The sequence below is a fragment of the Elephantulus edwardii genome, unplaced genomic scaffold, assembly GCF_000299155.1.
Source record: "Elephantulus edwardii isolate Elephantulus edwardi_28Jun2011 unplaced genomic scaffold, EleEdw1.0 scaffold00065, whole genome shotgun sequence".
Lineage (NCBI taxonomy): Eukaryota > Metazoa > Chordata > Mammalia > Macroscelidea > Macroscelididae > Elephantulus > Elephantulus edwardii.
In genome coordinates, this window is record NW_006399815.1 from 14,862,662 (window position 1) to 14,881,332 (window position 18,671).

Genomic DNA, 18,671 nt, shown 5'->3' on the forward strand with positions numbered 1-18,671 from the left:
CTTACAACATGTCCAAAGTATGTCAGACGAAGCCCCAGAATCCTTGCCTCCAAGGAGCAGCCTGATTTAACCCTCTCTAGGATGAATCTGTTTGTTTTCTTGACAGTCCATGGAACATTCAATACTCTTCTCCAGCACCGCAGCTAAAAGGCGTCAATTCTCCTTCTATCATCCCTAGTCATTGTCCAATTTTCTGATGCATAACAAGTGATTGCAAAGACCATGGCCTGTATCAGGTGCACCTTAGTCTCCAGAGAGACAACGTTGCTTTTGAGTACTTTAGAGAGGTCCCTAAGGAAACTTAGCAGTATTATTATTTTGCTAAAATTATTGTGAGTTTTTAGTATTCAGCCATGGATGAGAAATCCTGTATAATAGTATAATGTGTAATAAAAGTAAAAACTTTTCTTTTAAAAACACTGTAAAAACTCTTATGCTTAACATAAGCTTAATAACTTCTTCTAAAAGTGTATATAATTTTTTTTCTGTATGGTGATTTGTCTTTTTTTGAACCAATTTTGTTTCCTCTGTGTAGTGTTCTTAAAGATTCATATCACTGATAAAATGCTTGAATTGTGGCAATATTGAGAAATCTGAAAAAAATTGTACATGCGAAGTATAAATCCTTTAAAACTGGTTTATTCTTTTCTTTGGAAAGGAATGTAAAATTACGTTTATTAGTAAAAACAAAATACTGAAGAACATTTTCTCATATTTTCTCCAGTGCTGTCCAGAATGCAACAGGAAAGCGTGGATTTGTTGTCAGTCGGTCAACATTTGTTGGAAGTGGGAAATACTCTGGCCATTGGCTGGGTGATAACTATTCACGTTGGAAAGATTTGCATATGTCAATCATTGGCATGCTAGAATTTAATCTCTTTGGGATTCCATACGTAAGTTTTAAAATGAATTAGCCAATTGTATTAAAATGTTTGTGTCCATATTAGCTGAGTTTGTATCCAGATATCAAAACAAAATGCTCTGAAGTTGTATTCAAGCCAAATCATATACTTCATATAGCCACTATCAAAATTCTCTTAATCTCTGTTTTTTATATGGGGTGTAGCTTAGTCAATATTAGATTCATCCTTTCCTAAGAGACAGAATGGTAGAAATATCCCAGGGAATTTTCTAGGATGCAATCTTTATGCAAGCAGATCACATTCACAGATTTTAGGAAACTATATCTTTCTTAATGCTTTTATTTCCCTGTTTTAACTCACAAAAAAAAATACTTGAGTATAGCATAATTGTAGAAGTTTATTTCTTTCTGTTACACATCTCTACTCCAACTCCATCAATGTCTCCTCTCCAATATATATTTTTATGAATTTTCTAGATAATGGGGGGGGGGAAGGCAATTTGGAAGAAAGAAGTTTGATCAAGAGATGTCTCCAATGAAGGGGGGAAATTAAATACTCCAAACACATAGAACAATACTCCTTTTTTTTGCCCATCAGTGATAAAAGAACAAATTCACTATGAAACATTTGCTGTAGTGCTGAAATCTAGACAGTTTTTTCCTAATAGGTTACTCATATCTCTATGATTTTTTAAAAGCAGTATTTGATATTATGGATAGTGCAAATTTAGTGAGAATGACTTTTGTTGCTCAAGAGATTGGTTAACTACATTCAGTATGCCTGTCCTATTCTAGACTGTGAATTGCAATATACATTTTATCAATTTTCCATTCGTTTCAGGTTGATGTTCCCTCTCATTAATCCATTACAGTGTTAATGTTCTGTCCATTTTATTCCACTCTTCCCGTTTCCCACCCACCCATAACCGTCCTATTTTTATAAACAGAGGTCTAATACAGTATTTATTTGTGTGTGACTGAGTTACAATGCACTCTTTATTCATGTATATTGTGTAGTGTTTCATGAGTTTTCCCTTGGTTTTTAATACCACTTCAAATACCATTACATTAATTTCTCTCTCTTTCTGTATGTGTGTGTGTGTGTGTGTGTGTGTGTATTTCTTTATTCTTTTGTTTGTTGATGGGCACTTGGGTTGCTTCCATCACCTTGCTTTTGTGAATAATGTTTCAGTAAATCTAGGTGTACATACATCTGTTCTCGTCTTGGCTCTGATTTCTTCAGTTATAATTTCTTGTACTGGCATCTACTTCCTAAATAACATGCCTCTGGAAACTCTATAAACTTTGATAAATGTCAATAGTCGTAGAGGGTCTTAAGGCCTTTTGTTCATAGGGTAGATAAGAATTGTGCTTGACTTGAAGTCAATCAACAACAACATCAACAACATATTTTGTTAGTTCACAGTTATATAATACCTAGATCAAGTGGAATTTTTATCTTCAATATATTGAGGAAACATCAGACTGCCTTCCATAGTGGTTGGAGCATTTTACATTCCTACAAACAATGCATGAAAGTTCAGTCTCTCCAGTATCTGTCATTTGTTGTTTTATTAGACTTTACTATTGTTGCTAGGGTTCAATAATATCTCGTGGTTATTTTGATTTGCATCTCTCTAACAGCCAGTATATTAAGGATTTCTTCATCTGTTTCTTGGTCATTGGAATATCTTCATTGAAAAGTCTTTTAATATTTTCTACCCATATTGTAATTGAGTTATTAGTCTTTTTCTTGTTGAGATGCTATAATATTATATAAATATAGTTCTAAGTTCCTTGTCAGATATGTATTACATATACTTTCTTCCAGTTTGTGAGCTTACTTTTTACTTTATTTTAGAAGGATTTTTTGTTGTACACAAGGATTTTATGTTTTAGAAGTTCTCATTTATCAACTTATAATCTCCTGGTTGTACACTTTAGATTGTGTCTGAAAGCCCATTCATAGACAGGGTTTCCCAGTTTGTTCACTCTTTTTCCTCTCTGTTGATCTTTATAGTTTTTTTTTTATTTTATCCCTAGGTTCCTAATACACTTTGAGCTGAGTTTTGTGGATGTTGTGTTAGTTTTCTGCAGATAGGTGCCAAGTTTTCCCAGCACCACTTGTTAAAGAGGCTTCCATTTCCCACTTAATGGATTTTGTCTCCTTGTCAAAAGTCAATTGACCAGTGGTAGATGGGTTGGTTTCCTGCATTTTAATGCAAACAATTTCAGACAGGAAGAGCTCAAGACCTCCTCATTGTCCATGGCAATATTTGTAGCATTGTTATTGTTGTTGTTAGGTGCTATCAAGTCTAGTACAACTCATAGCAACACATTTGTAGTGAAATAGAATAAAATTATTACCCCCATTGCATGAGTAACATTTTCCCAACAATTGGCATGTTATAAAACTCCGTGCTTAATGTTTTGTTTTTATTGTTTTGTTTTGTTTTAATGAGGGCAACAAACACTGGAAAAAAAGCTCAAGCTGTGGGGCTAAAGATTATATTTCTGAAAGAACTTGGAACTGGAATAAAATAACTTCAGGTCTGGGAGAGGCTTTCATTAGATGTCAGGAAGTCAAGTAGCTTTAAACAGATACTTCCTCGCTGAGTCTTAGTGAACATGATGCTATTGACAATAATGTGCATGTCAGTAGTCCACGGATCTCAGTTATGCAATTCTGAGGCTGGAGCTTCAGGTGAGGAGCTGTGGTTGCACTCTAAAAGACAAATTTCTTCTTCATGGAAACCTCAGATTTACTCTTTTAATTGATCGGATGAGTTCCATGTAGATTATTGAATATAATCCCCTCTGCTTTAAGGCATCTATCAATTTTAAAATCACATCTACAAAATTGCTTCAGACAATGCGTAGATTTGAGTTCCTTTGAATGACTGGATTCTCTAGCCTGCCCAGGAAAGAACAATCCCTAAAGAAGAACATCATGGTTGATAAAGCAGAGGGTCAGTGAAAAAGAGGAAAGCCCCAATGAGGATGCATCCACACAGTGACTGCAGTGGTTTCAAACATTGCTGTGCTTGTGAGGGTTGGTCAGGGCCAGGCACCTAAAAACAATCATAACATAGCCTCACACAACTGACACATAAAACTGGCCATCTTAGTATCCCGTACACGGGAAGTACTCAATAAACTCATAAAGCAAATAGCTCACCAGGTTCGTCTTAAGAATAAACCACACCAATGGATGTGTGTTAGGAGGGAGACCAGAGGAATGAGGAAATGGACTGAATAGTGGCCCCAAATGAAAATATCCTACATGAGTTGGTGGTGATAATATGCCTCTCCTACCTCCCCTGCCTGGATTCCCATTTCTTGACCTGTCCTCTGTCTCTCTGGCTGCCAACTTTCTTCTACACCCTTATCTATGTCTCTGCTGAACATCTTATCTGCTGCCCAAGAGGAGAGGAAGAAAAAGAGACATAAACACACAGCCTGTAGTTGCTCTCTGGGAAAGACCTCTTCTCTCTTAGTGTCACGCTTTGAAATCTTCATGAGGTCCCTAATGGAAGATGCCTTTACGTGCTGGGAAATAGCAGCTTCATTTGTATCTTTCAACATGCAAATATTTTCTACTCGTAAATTTTTTTTTCCATATAGTTTTGTGTATTTTGCTTTGGAGGAATAAGTTAGGCTTATTGAATGTGATCTGATTCAAATACATCCAAGATTCAAATAATTATATTCTTTATCATTGCTTGTTATAAAATTAGTGTGGCTTATTCAATGATGAATACAGAGTTCATCAATATTTAAAAAGATAGTCTTAGTTCCTTTTGCAAGACATCTACAAATAATAAAGAACAGGATTTTATCTTTCAGTGCTAGAGGCTAAAAGTTTAGATCAGAGCATGGGTTGTGCCCATTCCTCAGCTTAAGTCACCCAACATACTCCTTGGTCCCCAGGTTTGCAAACAATTTTCATGTGGTATAATTTGCATGTGCAGGCACATTTCTATGTCTAATACACTTCTGTATATCACAAATGTAGTTAGATATAGAACCTGTCCTTAATTATGATCACACAAACAAGTACTTAAGTGTTATTCTTCCCCCCTCCCCAACCTGGCAAACCTTAACCAGCTATTTCCATCAGACGCTCCACCTGGGTGTTAATTGTGTGGATGCTTCATATATTTGGATGTACATTTTCATAATGAATATGTTTTTGTTGTTGTTATGTACCATCAAGTCACATGCAACTCCTAGCAACCCTATGCACAATAGCTCTGAACCCTACCCGATCCTGAGCCAGACATACCTAATGCTATTGCCCCGGTTACTGTGTCAATCCATCTTATCCATGGTCTTCTTCTTCTGAACTGTCCCTCAACCTTTCTAATCATGAGGTCCTTTTACAAGGACTAGTACTTCCCGGCCATGTGTCCGAAGTATGTGAGACAGAGCTTCAAAATCCTTGCTTCCAAGAAGAAACTTGATTTTACCCTCTCTAAGAAAGTTTTGTTTTTACTCCTGCTGGACTATGGTATGTTCAATACAAATTTTTCAGCACCACAACTCAAAGGCATCAATTCTTCTTTTGTCATCCTTAGTCATTGTCCAACTCTCTGATGGACAGCAGGTAATTGTGAAGACCATGGCCTGAATTGAGTGCACATTAGTATCTAGACTGAAAACATTTCCTTTTAGCACTTTGGAAAGGTCCCTGACAGCAGACTTCCCCAATGAAATTTGTCTTTTGATTTCCTAACTGCTAGTGCCAAGAGTGTTGGTTGTGGAGCCGAGCAAGCAAGTTGTTAACAGCCTCAACCTCTTCTCCACTTCTCCATCCATTTCCAAGCAGATTCAGCTCATTGATTAAAAACATTAAAATTTGAACATATAATGTGGAAGGGGAGCTCTGGTGGCCCAGTGGTAAGAAACTGCACTGCAATCCCAAAGGCATGCAGTTTGAATCCACCAGCTGCTCTGGAGGAGAAGGATGGCAGTCTCCTCCCATGCAATTAACGGCCTCTGAAAACCTGCTGGGAAGTCAGCTGTGGGGCAGTTCCAACTCAATGGTACTCACAGCAACAATAATTTATGATAAACAGTAAAGCAATGTTGGTGTTGTTAATCACTGAGTAGACTAAGACTCATAGCAATCCCGGAAAACAGATCTGAACTTTTCCCAAGCCTACCCCATCCTCCCCATTTCTGATATGCTCAAGCCTATTTGTGACAGTCTGCAATCAACCGGAGTCCCTTTTTCCAGCCTGAGTGTTCAGTCACTAGGATTCTTGGTTTAGCCCACTGGATTGTAAACATTCTGTATCTTTTTCTAATTTATTACATGAAAAGACAGGCAATTTATAATATTGCACTTTGAGATTAATAGTGTTTTAAGTGCATTGCTGTTGTGTGCTGTTGAGTCAGAAGCCACTCAGCTGACTCTGTTAGGGTTTTAAGATGCAGTAAGTCTCATACGAGGAGATGGCCCATCTTTCTCCTACTGAGCAGTTGGTAGATTCAAACTCTGCTGTGTTGAATTGGCACTGCAATTCCTTTTTGCTTATATTACATTGTAGCCCAGATTTTGGATTTGTTTTTCTTTTTACCAAGGCTGTGAATGTAAGGGGTTCTAATACTCTTATAAAGAGTTGTTGTTGTTAGGTGTTATTGACTCAAGTATGACTTATAGCAACCTATAAACAACAAATCTGAACCCATTTTATCCTGTGTCATCCTTATATTTTCAGACACACTCAAGCCCATTGGTTCAGCAAGTGTGTCAGTTTGCCTGAAGTTCTTCTTCTCCTTTGCCATCCCTCCACTTTTCCAAGCATGATGTCCTCCTTCAAAGACTAACCTCTCCTAGCAACATGCTCAAAATATGTGAGATGAAGCTCCATCAGTTTTGCCTCCAAGGAGGACTCTGGCTTCATTTTCCCTAAGACATATGCGTTCTTTTGACCATCTGTGGGCTGTTCTGTGCTCTTCTCGAACACCACAGCTCAAAGATATCAATTCTTCTTCTGTCATCCTTATTCATTGTCCAGGTCTCAGGTACATGGTAAGTGATTGAAAAGACCATGTCTTGAATCAGACCCACTTTAGTCTTCAAACTAACATCTTTGCTTCTCCATAATTTGGAAAGGTCTCCGACTACAGACTTTCTGAGTGAAGTACATCTCTTGATCTCCTGATTGCTGGTAACAAATGTATTGATTATAGATCCAAGTATGACATGCTTAATGCTTTTAGATTCCACAGCATGAAAGCAGTACCCATATAATTCTAAACACATTTTTTTTCCAAAATAGCGTAACCTGAAATTCTTAAATGTGTTTTATAACTAGGTCTAAAAGTTATTTATTTTGGTAACATAGCAATGTAAAAATATTTCCATAGGTCGGAGCTGATATATGTGGTTTTAATGAAGATACAAATTATGAGCTTTGCCTGCGCTGGATGCAAGTAGGAGCCTTTTACCCATATTCCAGAAACCATAATTCACTTGAAAGCCAGGCAAGTAAAAGTGAATTTATAAGTGCTATACTCAACACTTTTTAAAATTTGTGGTCGAAACTGGGGCAACAAAAAAAATTATATATATATATATATATATGTATATATGTGTGTGTGTGTGTGTGTGTGTGTGTGTGTGTGTAAATTGCAAATAAAAATAGTCTTTTCCTTCACATACTTTAAAAATGTGTCATTGGCCTTTTATAAAAGTAATTATAGTAATAAGATCTTCAAGAGAATGGTAAAATATAGATTGGATCTGAAGCTAATATCCTCTGTAAACGTTCACATAAATCACAATTAAATGTTCAAAGAGAAAAAGGAAGAATGACAAGAAATAAATATCTCAAGATAAATAAATTTTCAAGAACAATTATTCTTGAAAAATATGTTGTTTATAATCCACTCTTTTCCTCAAAAGGTCTATTACATCTTGTTAAATAACCTATGAACAATTTCTCTCTTCATAACTTAGAGTAACAGATGGCAGACATACGTTATTTGCATTATTCTCCATTAGCAAGTCAGCGATCTACTGAATTCCAAATTTTTGTTTTGACGGTAGGCAGACGGGATCTGGGTTAAGATTCTTCATTCGGAAGGCATAATCAAGCAGATGCCATTTTCAGTCCTCACTTGCATGGCAGGTTATCTCTCTTAAGAAGACATTTTAATGACTTTTACCTAAAAATTATTTGAAATTCTATTGGTAACAGAGTACAGAGATCAAATCCTATGTAATGCAAATTGTAAACTGTGCAGTATATAGTTAATTTAGAAACGACTTTTGATTTTCAGTTGCAAAAATTGCCAATGATGGCCTTTCTGCAGCACTCCATTATGTGAAAGACTTTCAAATATAGACATGATATTAAAAAAAAGTGTGTGTGTCACTCCTTCTAAAACAAGAAAGAATTAAGTCTGCAATCATTACACTTCAAATAATAAATGTTGTTGTTGTTGTTGTTATGTGCCGTCGAGTCGCCTGCGACTCATAGCGACCCTAAATATACTGAATTATTTTCTTTTTTAACTAGGAACAAGATCCTGGTGTGTTTGGACAAAAGTTTGCTACAGCTGCCCGAACTGCTTTATTGATTAGATACACACTGCTGCCTTACTTGTACACCCTCTTCTACCATTCACATACCAAGGGAAGTACAGTGATTCGAGGACTGATGCACGAGTAAGTAACAGTTACAGTTAAGAACTATTTTAGAGTTACTAGCTTTTATAATATGTGGACTCTGGAAGCCTGGGTTCTTCTAAGAGGGGAAATATTCAGGGAATCACCAATATAATTAGTCAGTAGGTTTTGTTTTTACTTCTGAATGTGTTTAGAAATAATTTATGAGCTAGTATAAAGAATTTAGTTAAAAAAATTACTAAGAATTGAATTAAAACAAAGACTATGCTTAGTCACCTAAAGAGAGTGAGGAAATCTGTAAAAAAGAATAGAACTTGGCCTCTGCCATCAGGAAATTAGAAAGACAGCAAACATGTTATTTGAAATAACTAGAGTATAATATGGAACAGTGTGTATTTGCACTATCTTGATAGTGTGGCATAAGCTACAGCTACTGCAAAATGTCTTGGAAAGGTTAATGTTAAATGATATAGGGAAAGGACATGGGGCTGGGGCTGGAGCACACAAGCTGTGGGGGATGCAGAAGGAAAAGACCAACAATTAAAAGTATCATTTAAAAATCTAAAAAGGAATTTAGACAACTTGTTTCCTATACTGTGACCAGATCTTTATTCTTTGGTAGGGGAGCCAACTGATTTCAGTTGCTTTGCTTATGGTTAGATTTTTATTTTTATTCCTCTTAAAACTGCTGTTACCCTAAAATCATTCCTTTTCGGTATATTTGATCTTACTGGTATTGGCCACCATGAACCCAAGAACACAGAAACTGGTGACTGAGTAAGATTGTTACCTTTTATACCCAGGTATTATTTTTAGTAAATCTGTGATTTTTCACCCTTAAAACCTAGATTTACATCAGATCCTCAGACTCATGAAATTGACAAAGCATTCCTCTGGGGTTCATCTTTAATGATAGCTCCAGTTCTTACAGAGGCAAGTATAACATTTTATATCAGCACAGTGTTTGGTTACTTAGAACCATTTGTATTGGAGTTATTTCATACTTATGATTAAATAGGGTCACCACATTCTTCTATGTTCTTACATCATTGTCTTTCTTCTATTTGAAAACAATACATTATAGGCTTATCCTCCTTATGGAAAACATACTTAACATTAAATAAATCTGAACAAAATATAAATATATGGTTTAGCTACTCAGTAATCCTGAAGTTGTCCTCAAGATAATTTGCCGAATAACATATGAACTACAAAAGTATATACCACGTGAAAAAGAGGATAGAGAAGAACTAGAAGTCCCTTTTCACCTATACCACTGTAACGGCAAGCAACGCTTTTCTGAAAACATCAGTTAATACACATAGCTTTTCATAAACAAACACCAAATTCCCAATTTAAATATTTGTTTTTCTTCTCCTTTAGGTAAAACTTCTTAACCCTATATTAATCATTCGGGGAGGAGATAATGTTAAATGCAATCTGAAAGAATAAAGCAAAACAAAACTCAATCTCATTGCAGACAAGTCTGAACTAACTCATAATTGATCCTTTACTGAGTCTCTGAGACTGTAAATTGCACAGGAGGAAGTTGTTCATCTTTTTCTCACTCAGCCATTGGTAGATTCAAACCACTACTGAGGGAAGGCCTTTGGGTTGGCAGTGCAACTCCCTACACACTAGACTGCTGAGAAGTAGGGATGGAAGTAACATGCATAGGAGAGTAGTCAGGATAGATATCATAACAATGATTTGCAAAAGTCAGTGGTCAGTGCAAAATTTTGGGGCCAAATAGTAAAATTTTCTTAGTTACTTTCAATCAGGGGCTGGTCAATGGGAGATGGGTATTGAATGGTGTAGGCAAAAGGAAGAAGAGATGGTGGTGGAGCAAGAAAACATTGGTGGGCTGTAACATTGAATCTATTGGTGATTGTCATAACTGGGCAATTGTCTTTCATCGGTTCTTTTCCGTGGAATGTTTGTCTGTTAGATACTACTATATATATTTAAAGATTGAGACAGACTTGGAAGAAGGATTGGCCATCCACTTCTGAAAAGACAGGCCTTCGAAAACCCTACGTACAGTAGAGCACACTTAGACTATTGCTAGGACTAGCAGACATGGCAATTGAGACTGAGATCTTAGGAATACAGAGAAGAAGGAACAGCTGTAAGCAGACACTAGTGATAGGAACATGGAACGTGAGAAGCATGAATGTAGGAAAATTGGACATTGTTAAGAAAGAAATGGAATGCATAAATATTGACATACTAGGTATAGGCAAAATGAGATGGCTTGGCATGGGACATTTTGAATCAGAAGATTATATGACTTACTATGCTGGGGATGAAAAGGTGAGGAAAAAATGGGGTTGGTTTCATAATTAAAAAAGTCATTTCTAGATCCATCCTGAAATACAATGTGGTGAGCAATAGGAAATATCCATACGCATACAAGGAAGTCCAGTGAATACCACTATTATTCAAATATATGCACCAACAACTAGAGCCAAAGAGGAGGAAATAGAAGATTTCTACCAACTTTTGCAGTCAGAAGTTGATCAAACATGCAATCAAGATGCATTGATAATAATGGGCGACTGGAACGCAAAAGTTGAGGAACAGAGAAGAAGGTTCAGTAGCTGAAAAATATGAGCTCAGTGAGAGAAATGAGGCTGGAGATAGAAAGATAGAGTTCTGCACATTCAATGATTTATTCATTGCAAATACCTTTTATAAGAAACATAAACGCAGGCTGTACACATGGATCTCACCTGATGGTATGCATAGGAAACAAATAGATTATATTTGTGGAAAGACTTGGTGGAGAAGCTCAATATCAGCAGTGAAAACCAGGCTTGGTGCTGATTGTGGCACAGACCACCAACTACTCATATGCAAGTTCAAACTGAAGTTGAGGAAAATTAAATCAAGTCCATGGGAACCAAAATTTGACCTTTAGTCTATCCCACTCAAATTCCAAATCAATCTCAGGAACAGGTTTGAGGCCTTGAGCACCAATGAGCATAGACCAAATGAGCTCTGAGAGAATATCAAGAAAATCGTACATGAAGAACGCAAAAGATCGTTATAAAGGATGAAAAAGAAGAAAAGACCAAGATGGATGTCAGATGAGACTCTGAATATTGCATTAGAGTGCCGAGAAGCCAAAGCTAAAGGAAGAAATCAAAGAGCTAAACAGAAAATTTCAAAAGGCAGCCCGGGACGATAAAACAAGATACTATAATGAAATGTGCAGAGAGCTGGAGTCAGAAAATCAAAGGGGCCAAACTCGCTCAGTGTTTCTTAAGCTGAAGGAGCTGAAAAACAAATTCAAACCACGGGTGGCAATACTTAAGGATACTTTGGGCAGTATATTAAATGATCCAGAAAGTATCAAGACAAGATGGAAGGAATACACAGAGTCACTGTATCAGAAGGAATTGGCTGACACAGAAGAATTTCATGAAATGACATATGAGCAAGAGCCTATGGTGATGAAAGAGGAAGTTCAAATTGCTCTGAAGGAATTGGCAAGAAACAAGGCTCCAGGAGTTGACGGCATACCAATTGACATATTTCAACAAACAGACGCTGGCCTGGATGTGCTCACTAAGTTGTGCCAAGAAATTTGGAGAACAGCCAGCTGGCCCATTGACTAGAAAAGATCGATATTTGTCCCCATTCCAAAGAAAGGTGACCCAACAGAGTGTGGAAATTATCTAACAATATCATTGATAACACATGCAAGCAAGATTCTGCTGAAAATTATCAAAAAACGTTTGGAACAATATGTCAACAAAGAACTGCCAGATGTGCAGGCTGGATTTAGAAGAGGTCGTGGTACTAGGGATATTATAGCTAATGTCAGATGGATCTTGGCAGAAAGCAAAGAATACCAGAAGAATGTCTATCTGTGCCTCATTGACTATTCAAAGGCTTTTGACTGTGTGGATCACAACAAGCTGTGGCTGACTATAAGAAGAATGGGAATCCCAGAACATTTGATTGTGCTAATGTGAAACCTATACTTGGACCAGGAGGCAGTTGTCAGAACAAAGCAAGGAGACACTACATGGTTCAAAATCAAGAAGGGGGTCCGTCAGGGATGTATTCTGTCTCCATACCTTTTCAATCTGTATGCAGAACAGATCATCCAAGACGCTGGGCTATACGAAGAGGAATGTGGCATCAGGATTGGTGGAAGAATCATCAACAACCTGCGTTATGCAGATGACACAACCCTGCTTGCTGAAACTGAGCAGGACCTGAAGTGCTTGCTGCAGAAGATCAAGGATTACAGCCTCCTATATGGACTGAAGCTAAATATCAAGAAAACAAAGATTCAAACCACTGGGCCAATTGGCAGCATCAGCATGGATGGTGAGGAGATTGAGATAGTTAACAGTTTTAATTTACTTGTCTCCACAGTCAATGCTCTTGGTAACAGCAGCCAGGAAATCAGGAGACAAATTGCACTGGGAAAGTTGGCTGTGAGGGACCTCTCAAGAGTACTGAAGAGCGACGATGTCAGGCTGGAGACTAAGGTGCGCCTGATCCGGGCTATAGTCTTCGCAGTTATGTGCTATGCATCAGAGAGTTGGACGGTGAATAGGGCTGATAGAAAGAGGATTGATGCGTTTGAGCTGTGGTGCTGGAGAAGAGTGTTGAATATACCATGGACTGCTAGGAGAACAAACAGGTTTGTCCTGGAGAGGGTGAAGCCAGAGTGTTCCCTGGAGTCAAGGATTCTGAAGCTTCATCTGACATATTTTGGGAATGTTGCAAGGAGGCACTGGTCCTTGGAAAGGGACATCATGTTTGGCAGACTGGAGGGGAAGTGAAGGAGAGGAAGACCTTTGGTGAGAGAGATCGATTCTGTGACTGGAGCAGTGGGAATAAGTGCGTTTGAGATGGCTAGGTTGGCACAGGATAGAACACCATTTAGAGCTCTTGTACATAGGGTCGTTATGAGTCGCAAGCAACTTGATGGCACATAACAACAACAACAACAATTACTTTCAATATTTCCTGCTTATTATCTCAAATTTGTCTAGCTTTAAATTCATCACATCCACACACAGAGCTGAGACTGGCTCTTTATAGAATTCTTCAAAGCAACTATGTTTTATAACTCTGGTTGTTGGGGGTTTTGTTTTGCTTTGTTTTGTCTTTACCTTATTGTTGTTGTTGTTGTTGTTGTTGTTGTTAGGTACCATTGAGTTGAAAACAACTCATAGCAACCCTATGAACAAAAGGTCTGAACCCTTTTCTGTCCTGCACCATCCTCAGACTTCATGACACACTTGAGCTCATTGCGGCAGTAACCATGTCAATCCACCTGGTTGAGGATCTTCTTCTCCTTTGCCTACCCTCCACCCTTCCCTACAATATGTCCAAAATATATGAGGTGAAGCCTCATCTTTCTTTCCTTCAAAGAGCACTCTGGCTGCACCCTCTCCAAGACACATCTGTTCATCCCATGGCCATCCATGAGATATTCAGTGTTCTTCTCCAACACCACAGCTCAAAGGAATCAATTGTTTTTCTGTCATCCTTATTCATTGTTCAGGTCTTGGGTGCATATTTAGTAATTGGAAAGACTATGGCCTAAATTATACGCACCTTAGTCCTTCAACTGATAGCATTACTCCACAATAATTTGGAAAGGTCCCTAAACCAGGTCTTCCTATTATGAGGATAGGCAAGAAAGTAAAAGCAGCAGGTAATATGGAGCTAGGGGAGGAGATGTAAGTTTTTAATATTTTATTTAAGTTTATATTATAAAAAAATGATTTAATGAGTATAATGATCCAAGAGAGGGGAAGGGTGGAAGCAGATGAATGAGGACCTGCAGTGGGGGGTGATTAATCATGGGGTTGTACAATTTGATGAATGTGAGGGTGAGGGAAATTGGAATCTGTTCTGATAAACAATCATTCGAATTTTGTAAACAAACTGGTATAATAAAAAATTTAAAAATATTTTTAAAAAATGGATTAAATATCCTTATAAAGTAAATTGTGTCAGAGAAAAATATTTAAATACATTACCCATTGGTCAAAATTATAGATTTGGAAACACCAATTTAATTCTTAAATAAAAAATTTCAATACTAATAATTGTATCTATTTTTTAAAATCTAGTGGCTTAGTGGTAAGAAGTTGTATGCCAATCCAAAGGCACAAGGTTCAAATCCAAGGTTCAAGGCTCATATTTCTCATTTCCTTTGCAAGAGCAAGATGGCATTCTCCTTCAGGAGAATATTTTGTTATATTGTTGTTACGTACCAGTGAGCTGGAACTTATTCATTACTGACCCTGCAGTTGGTTTTCAGAGGCTGTAAATTGCACAGAAGTTAATTACCCCTCTTTCTCTGTGAAGCAAATCTTGTACCTTTGGATTTGCACAACAGCTCTTTACCACAAACCCACTGAATGGTTAGTTATCTGTGCATTGCTTTGGACTTGATGACATGTAATAACAACAACAGTGCTTAAAAATGTACAGAGCACCTTTGCAAAAGACATAGTGTTTAAACTCAATGAAATCTTACCACACTAGATTTTACTATCTTTATTTCCCAACTGAAATTTCTTCTATTTCCATACTTCCTCAAAGTGTGATTCTTTGTCTAGCTTAAAATATTTTTAAGTATAAGTAATTTTCACCTTGTACTAAAAAATATTCTACTGATAATTAAAAATTTAAAACCAATATGAAAAACCAAATTATTAATCAGTGAATACCTCACCATAGGCTGACAAATGAAACTTTGACATTCACCTCAAAGCCCTCTCCCTTCAGTGTGGAAGTCATAATCAAAGGAATTATTTCCAGCAGTTGTAAGACACAAACAACTATCATTTTTACCTACCCAAAATACTGGGTATCTCCTCTGTTCATTCCCTACTTATTTTTATGTATCTGTCCTATCATTCATCTTTTCTCACCAATACTCAGCATCCTGTATGCTACTTCTCTCTAGTTTCCTTGCATTTCCTTACATTCACAGTATTATGTGAATCCAATTGGAGGAGCTTTCTCTTGTGGTGTGGTGACTAGAAGCACCAGACTGCTAACCAAAAAGGATGCAGTTTGAACCCACCAGTAATGTTTCAAGAGAAAAAAGAGATGGAACATGCTTCCAAAAGATTTATAACTTGAAAATCCCAAAAGACAGTTACATCCTTATCTTTAGGATCACTGAGTCAGAATTTACTCCATGACCAGTGTCAAATGGCTTACAGGAAGTCAGATCAAGCTTGTAATGATCATCTGTTGTTCCTGTCATGTTGTTTGTTTGCTCCCCAAACAGCCCAACTGAGCTCCCGCCTGCTCACTCACTTTTCTCTACATTGAACTTCTTTCAGTATTTCTAGCAAATAAGATCTTTCACAACTTGGTTTTCATGCCTTTGATGTCCTCCTTTGCATCTTGCATAGTTGGCTTATGTGTATATTTCAAGTCTTAGTTAAAATATTTTTCCTCTGAGATGATTCCTATTTAAGTAAAAATTCATTGTTGTTGAGTGAGAATCCACTCAGTGCTGAATTTCCAATGATTTTTCAGAGGCTGTAAATTGCATAGGAAAAGATTGCTTGTCTTTCTTTGGGTTAGCAGTACAACTCTCCGTGGACAGAGTTTGAGACTATTTAAACAAGGTCCCAACCACTCTTAACCTAAGAACTTGTTTTATCCACTTGTTTAAAAAGTGAATGTGTCTGTGTAGAAACTTTTTGCCCCACTGAGTAGATTTTAAATTCCTAGGTACAAGGATCTTGTCATATTTATTTATTTTTGGATGTTTTTGTTGTTGTGTGTCATAAAGTCAGAACTAACCCATAGCTGACCCTCTGGTGGGTTTTAAAGACAGTTAATCACATAGGAGGAGACTGCCTATCCTTCTTCCTCAGAGCAGCTGCTGGAGTCAAACCATGTGCCTTCATAATTGCAGCACAGCTTTTGCCACTAGGTCACCAGAGTCCCCTGTTAATTATATAGTTTCTAACAAAATATACTTACATTCAAATAAGACTTATAGTTTGAGAAACAGCCATTCCCTGGGTTACAAATGATCTGTTCTTAACTATTTTTAAGGATTTGTAGGTCATTGGAACAGACGCATACAGTCAGTTCTCAGTTAATTTAATTTAGTGCAAGTAAAAAGAATCCTAATGGTATTGAATTGCTAACCAAAGGGCTAGAGGCCTGAATGTCCCAGCCTATCCCACAGGAGAAAGACATAGTAATCTGTGTCTATGAAAATGTACAGACTTGGAAAACCTAAAGGGCAGTTCCACTCTATCCTATAATATTGACTCAATAATGGTGATTCTTTTGTTTTAGTGCAAGAAAACTCTCAAAGTCTCACCAATGGTTTTAAAATTGTGCAGCAAGTGAATGCTTCTGCATCAAAAAATGTTCGAAGCAAGTGCTGGTTCAATTGTTTCACAGTTACGACAAATTTGCATAAATGAAAAGTGGATTTTGAACTGAAACAGTAATATGTCAAAGATGGTGCATGGCCATGCTCCTTTGGATATGTTGGCTTTCCAGTTCCACCAACAATTTAGTCTCACATATAATGTTTCAAATTCCCTTTTACAGCGCTTTGAACTGTAATTTTTCCCTGTTCAGGTTACTGTGACTAACAACTGAAATTAAGAAAATTCAAGTATGTTCCTGTTTTGCTTTGTTACCCATGAAAGAAAAGGCACAAATCTGTTTAAAACCAATTAAGAGATGTCCATAAGTCAGGTCTTCATAGCCTAGGAACAGCTTGTATAGAAAAATCAATTAGGCTTTTAATTACTTGCTATGTATGAGAGAGATGGACAATGACTAAGGATGACAGAAAAAGAATTGATGCCTTTGAGTTGTGGTGCTGGAGAAGAGTTTAAACCTACCATGTACCACCAAGAAAACAAATAGGTCTGTCTTGAAGAGGGTGAAACCAAATTTCTCCTTGAAGGTTGGGATTTTGAAGCTCCATCTCACATGATTTGGGCATGTGGTCAGGAGGGACTGATTCTTGGAGAAGGACATTGTGCTTGAAAGACTGGAGGGACAGAGCAGGAGAGGAAGACCCTGGATGAGATGGATTGATTACAGTAATTGGGGCAATGTGGGCTGGTGTGTCAGAATCAGTGAGACAGGCTCAGAACAGAGCAGGCTTCAGAGCTGTTGTACATAGGGTTGCTATAAATCACAGGCGACTCGAGGGCACATAACAAGTAATAATCATTAAAATTCCATAATTTTTGTTTGAAATATGTTTTCTGATGGTTAAAGCATCTCTCCTAAGGGGTTACTAATATATACATGGTCATATAAAGGTTGATCAGCACTTTGTTTTAAAGTTAATAATATAATAGTCAATATCCAGAGAGTGAAATGTGGTTTTGTAGGCATTTTTTACTGGAATATATTAATTTAGCAAAATATCTTTAAAAGTTACTTTTTATTTTTGCCAAAGGGAGCAAGGTCTGTGAGTGTCTATTTTCCTGAAGCATTCTGGTACAGCTTCTATACGGTATGTATTTTAGACATTTCCTTGAAAATAAAACTACTAATTAAATTATTAAAATAGTGTGTTTTTTGTTATTTTATAAAGCTACACGTCTTACAGGACTCTGAGAGGTGTGGACTGTATAATCCTGATGACTAGGTTTCTAGTTTATCTGGATGTTTAGAATTAGGTTTCCTTCTTTACATAGTGGAAATTGGGCCATGAATATATTAGCAAATAATTAAGATTAAAAATGGGATAAGATTTTGTGGGCTTATCCAATTTGTACAAACAATTCAATTCTTAAAAGTAAACCCGTTTCTGTGCTATTTCTTGGTAGCAGTGTATAGAAAAGATTTTAATCCATGAGCCAAGCTCTTTCCATTGCAATAAATAGCAATGTAATCAAGCCAGCTGAAGCCTGGGATTTGTTGTAGGGATACACGTGCACTCAAAAAGAAATTTAAGAAAAGCAAAGATAATAGCAGTAGGTTTTAGAGAGAATGGAACTAGAAATTCTGGATTCAGTATCAGGTGTTTGTAAAATTTCGACCATTACAAAAGGTAAGACCCAAAAATGGGTCTGTTTTCGTTTTACTGGTATGTTGGCTTGCAAAGGTCTCAACTTGTCATGGCCTCTTTGACCTTAGCAAAACCTCTATATCTTTATATGTCTCTTATAGTTATGTGATAAATAGTAG

At 37.1% G+C, this 18,671-nt stretch overlaps 1 protein-coding gene and 1 pseudogene across 1 annotated transcript in view; both read left to right on the forward strand.

Moving 5' to 3' along the window:
* The window catches only part of LOC102862421 (sucrase-isomaltase, intestinal-like), a 146,647-nt gene extending 136,694 nt beyond the window's left edge, over positions 1 to 9,953 (forward strand). Inside the window, exons 14-18 of the mRNA XM_006888238.1 lie at positions 725 to 893; positions 7,238 to 7,354; positions 8,392 to 8,540; positions 9,350 to 9,434; positions 9,885 to 9,953. Of these exons, the coding sequence (XP_006888300.1) occupies positions 725 to 893; positions 7,238 to 7,354; positions 8,392 to 8,540; positions 9,350 to 9,434; positions 9,885 to 9,953 (589 nt within the window). The remainder of the gene's footprint in view (positions 1 to 724; positions 894 to 7,237; positions 7,355 to 8,391; positions 8,541 to 9,349; positions 9,435 to 9,884) is intronic.
* Positions 9,954 to 18,473: 8,520 nt separating this feature from the next.
* Positions 18,474 to 18,671, forward strand: part of LOC102862830 — a 43,004-nt pseudogene continuing 42,806 nt past the window's right edge.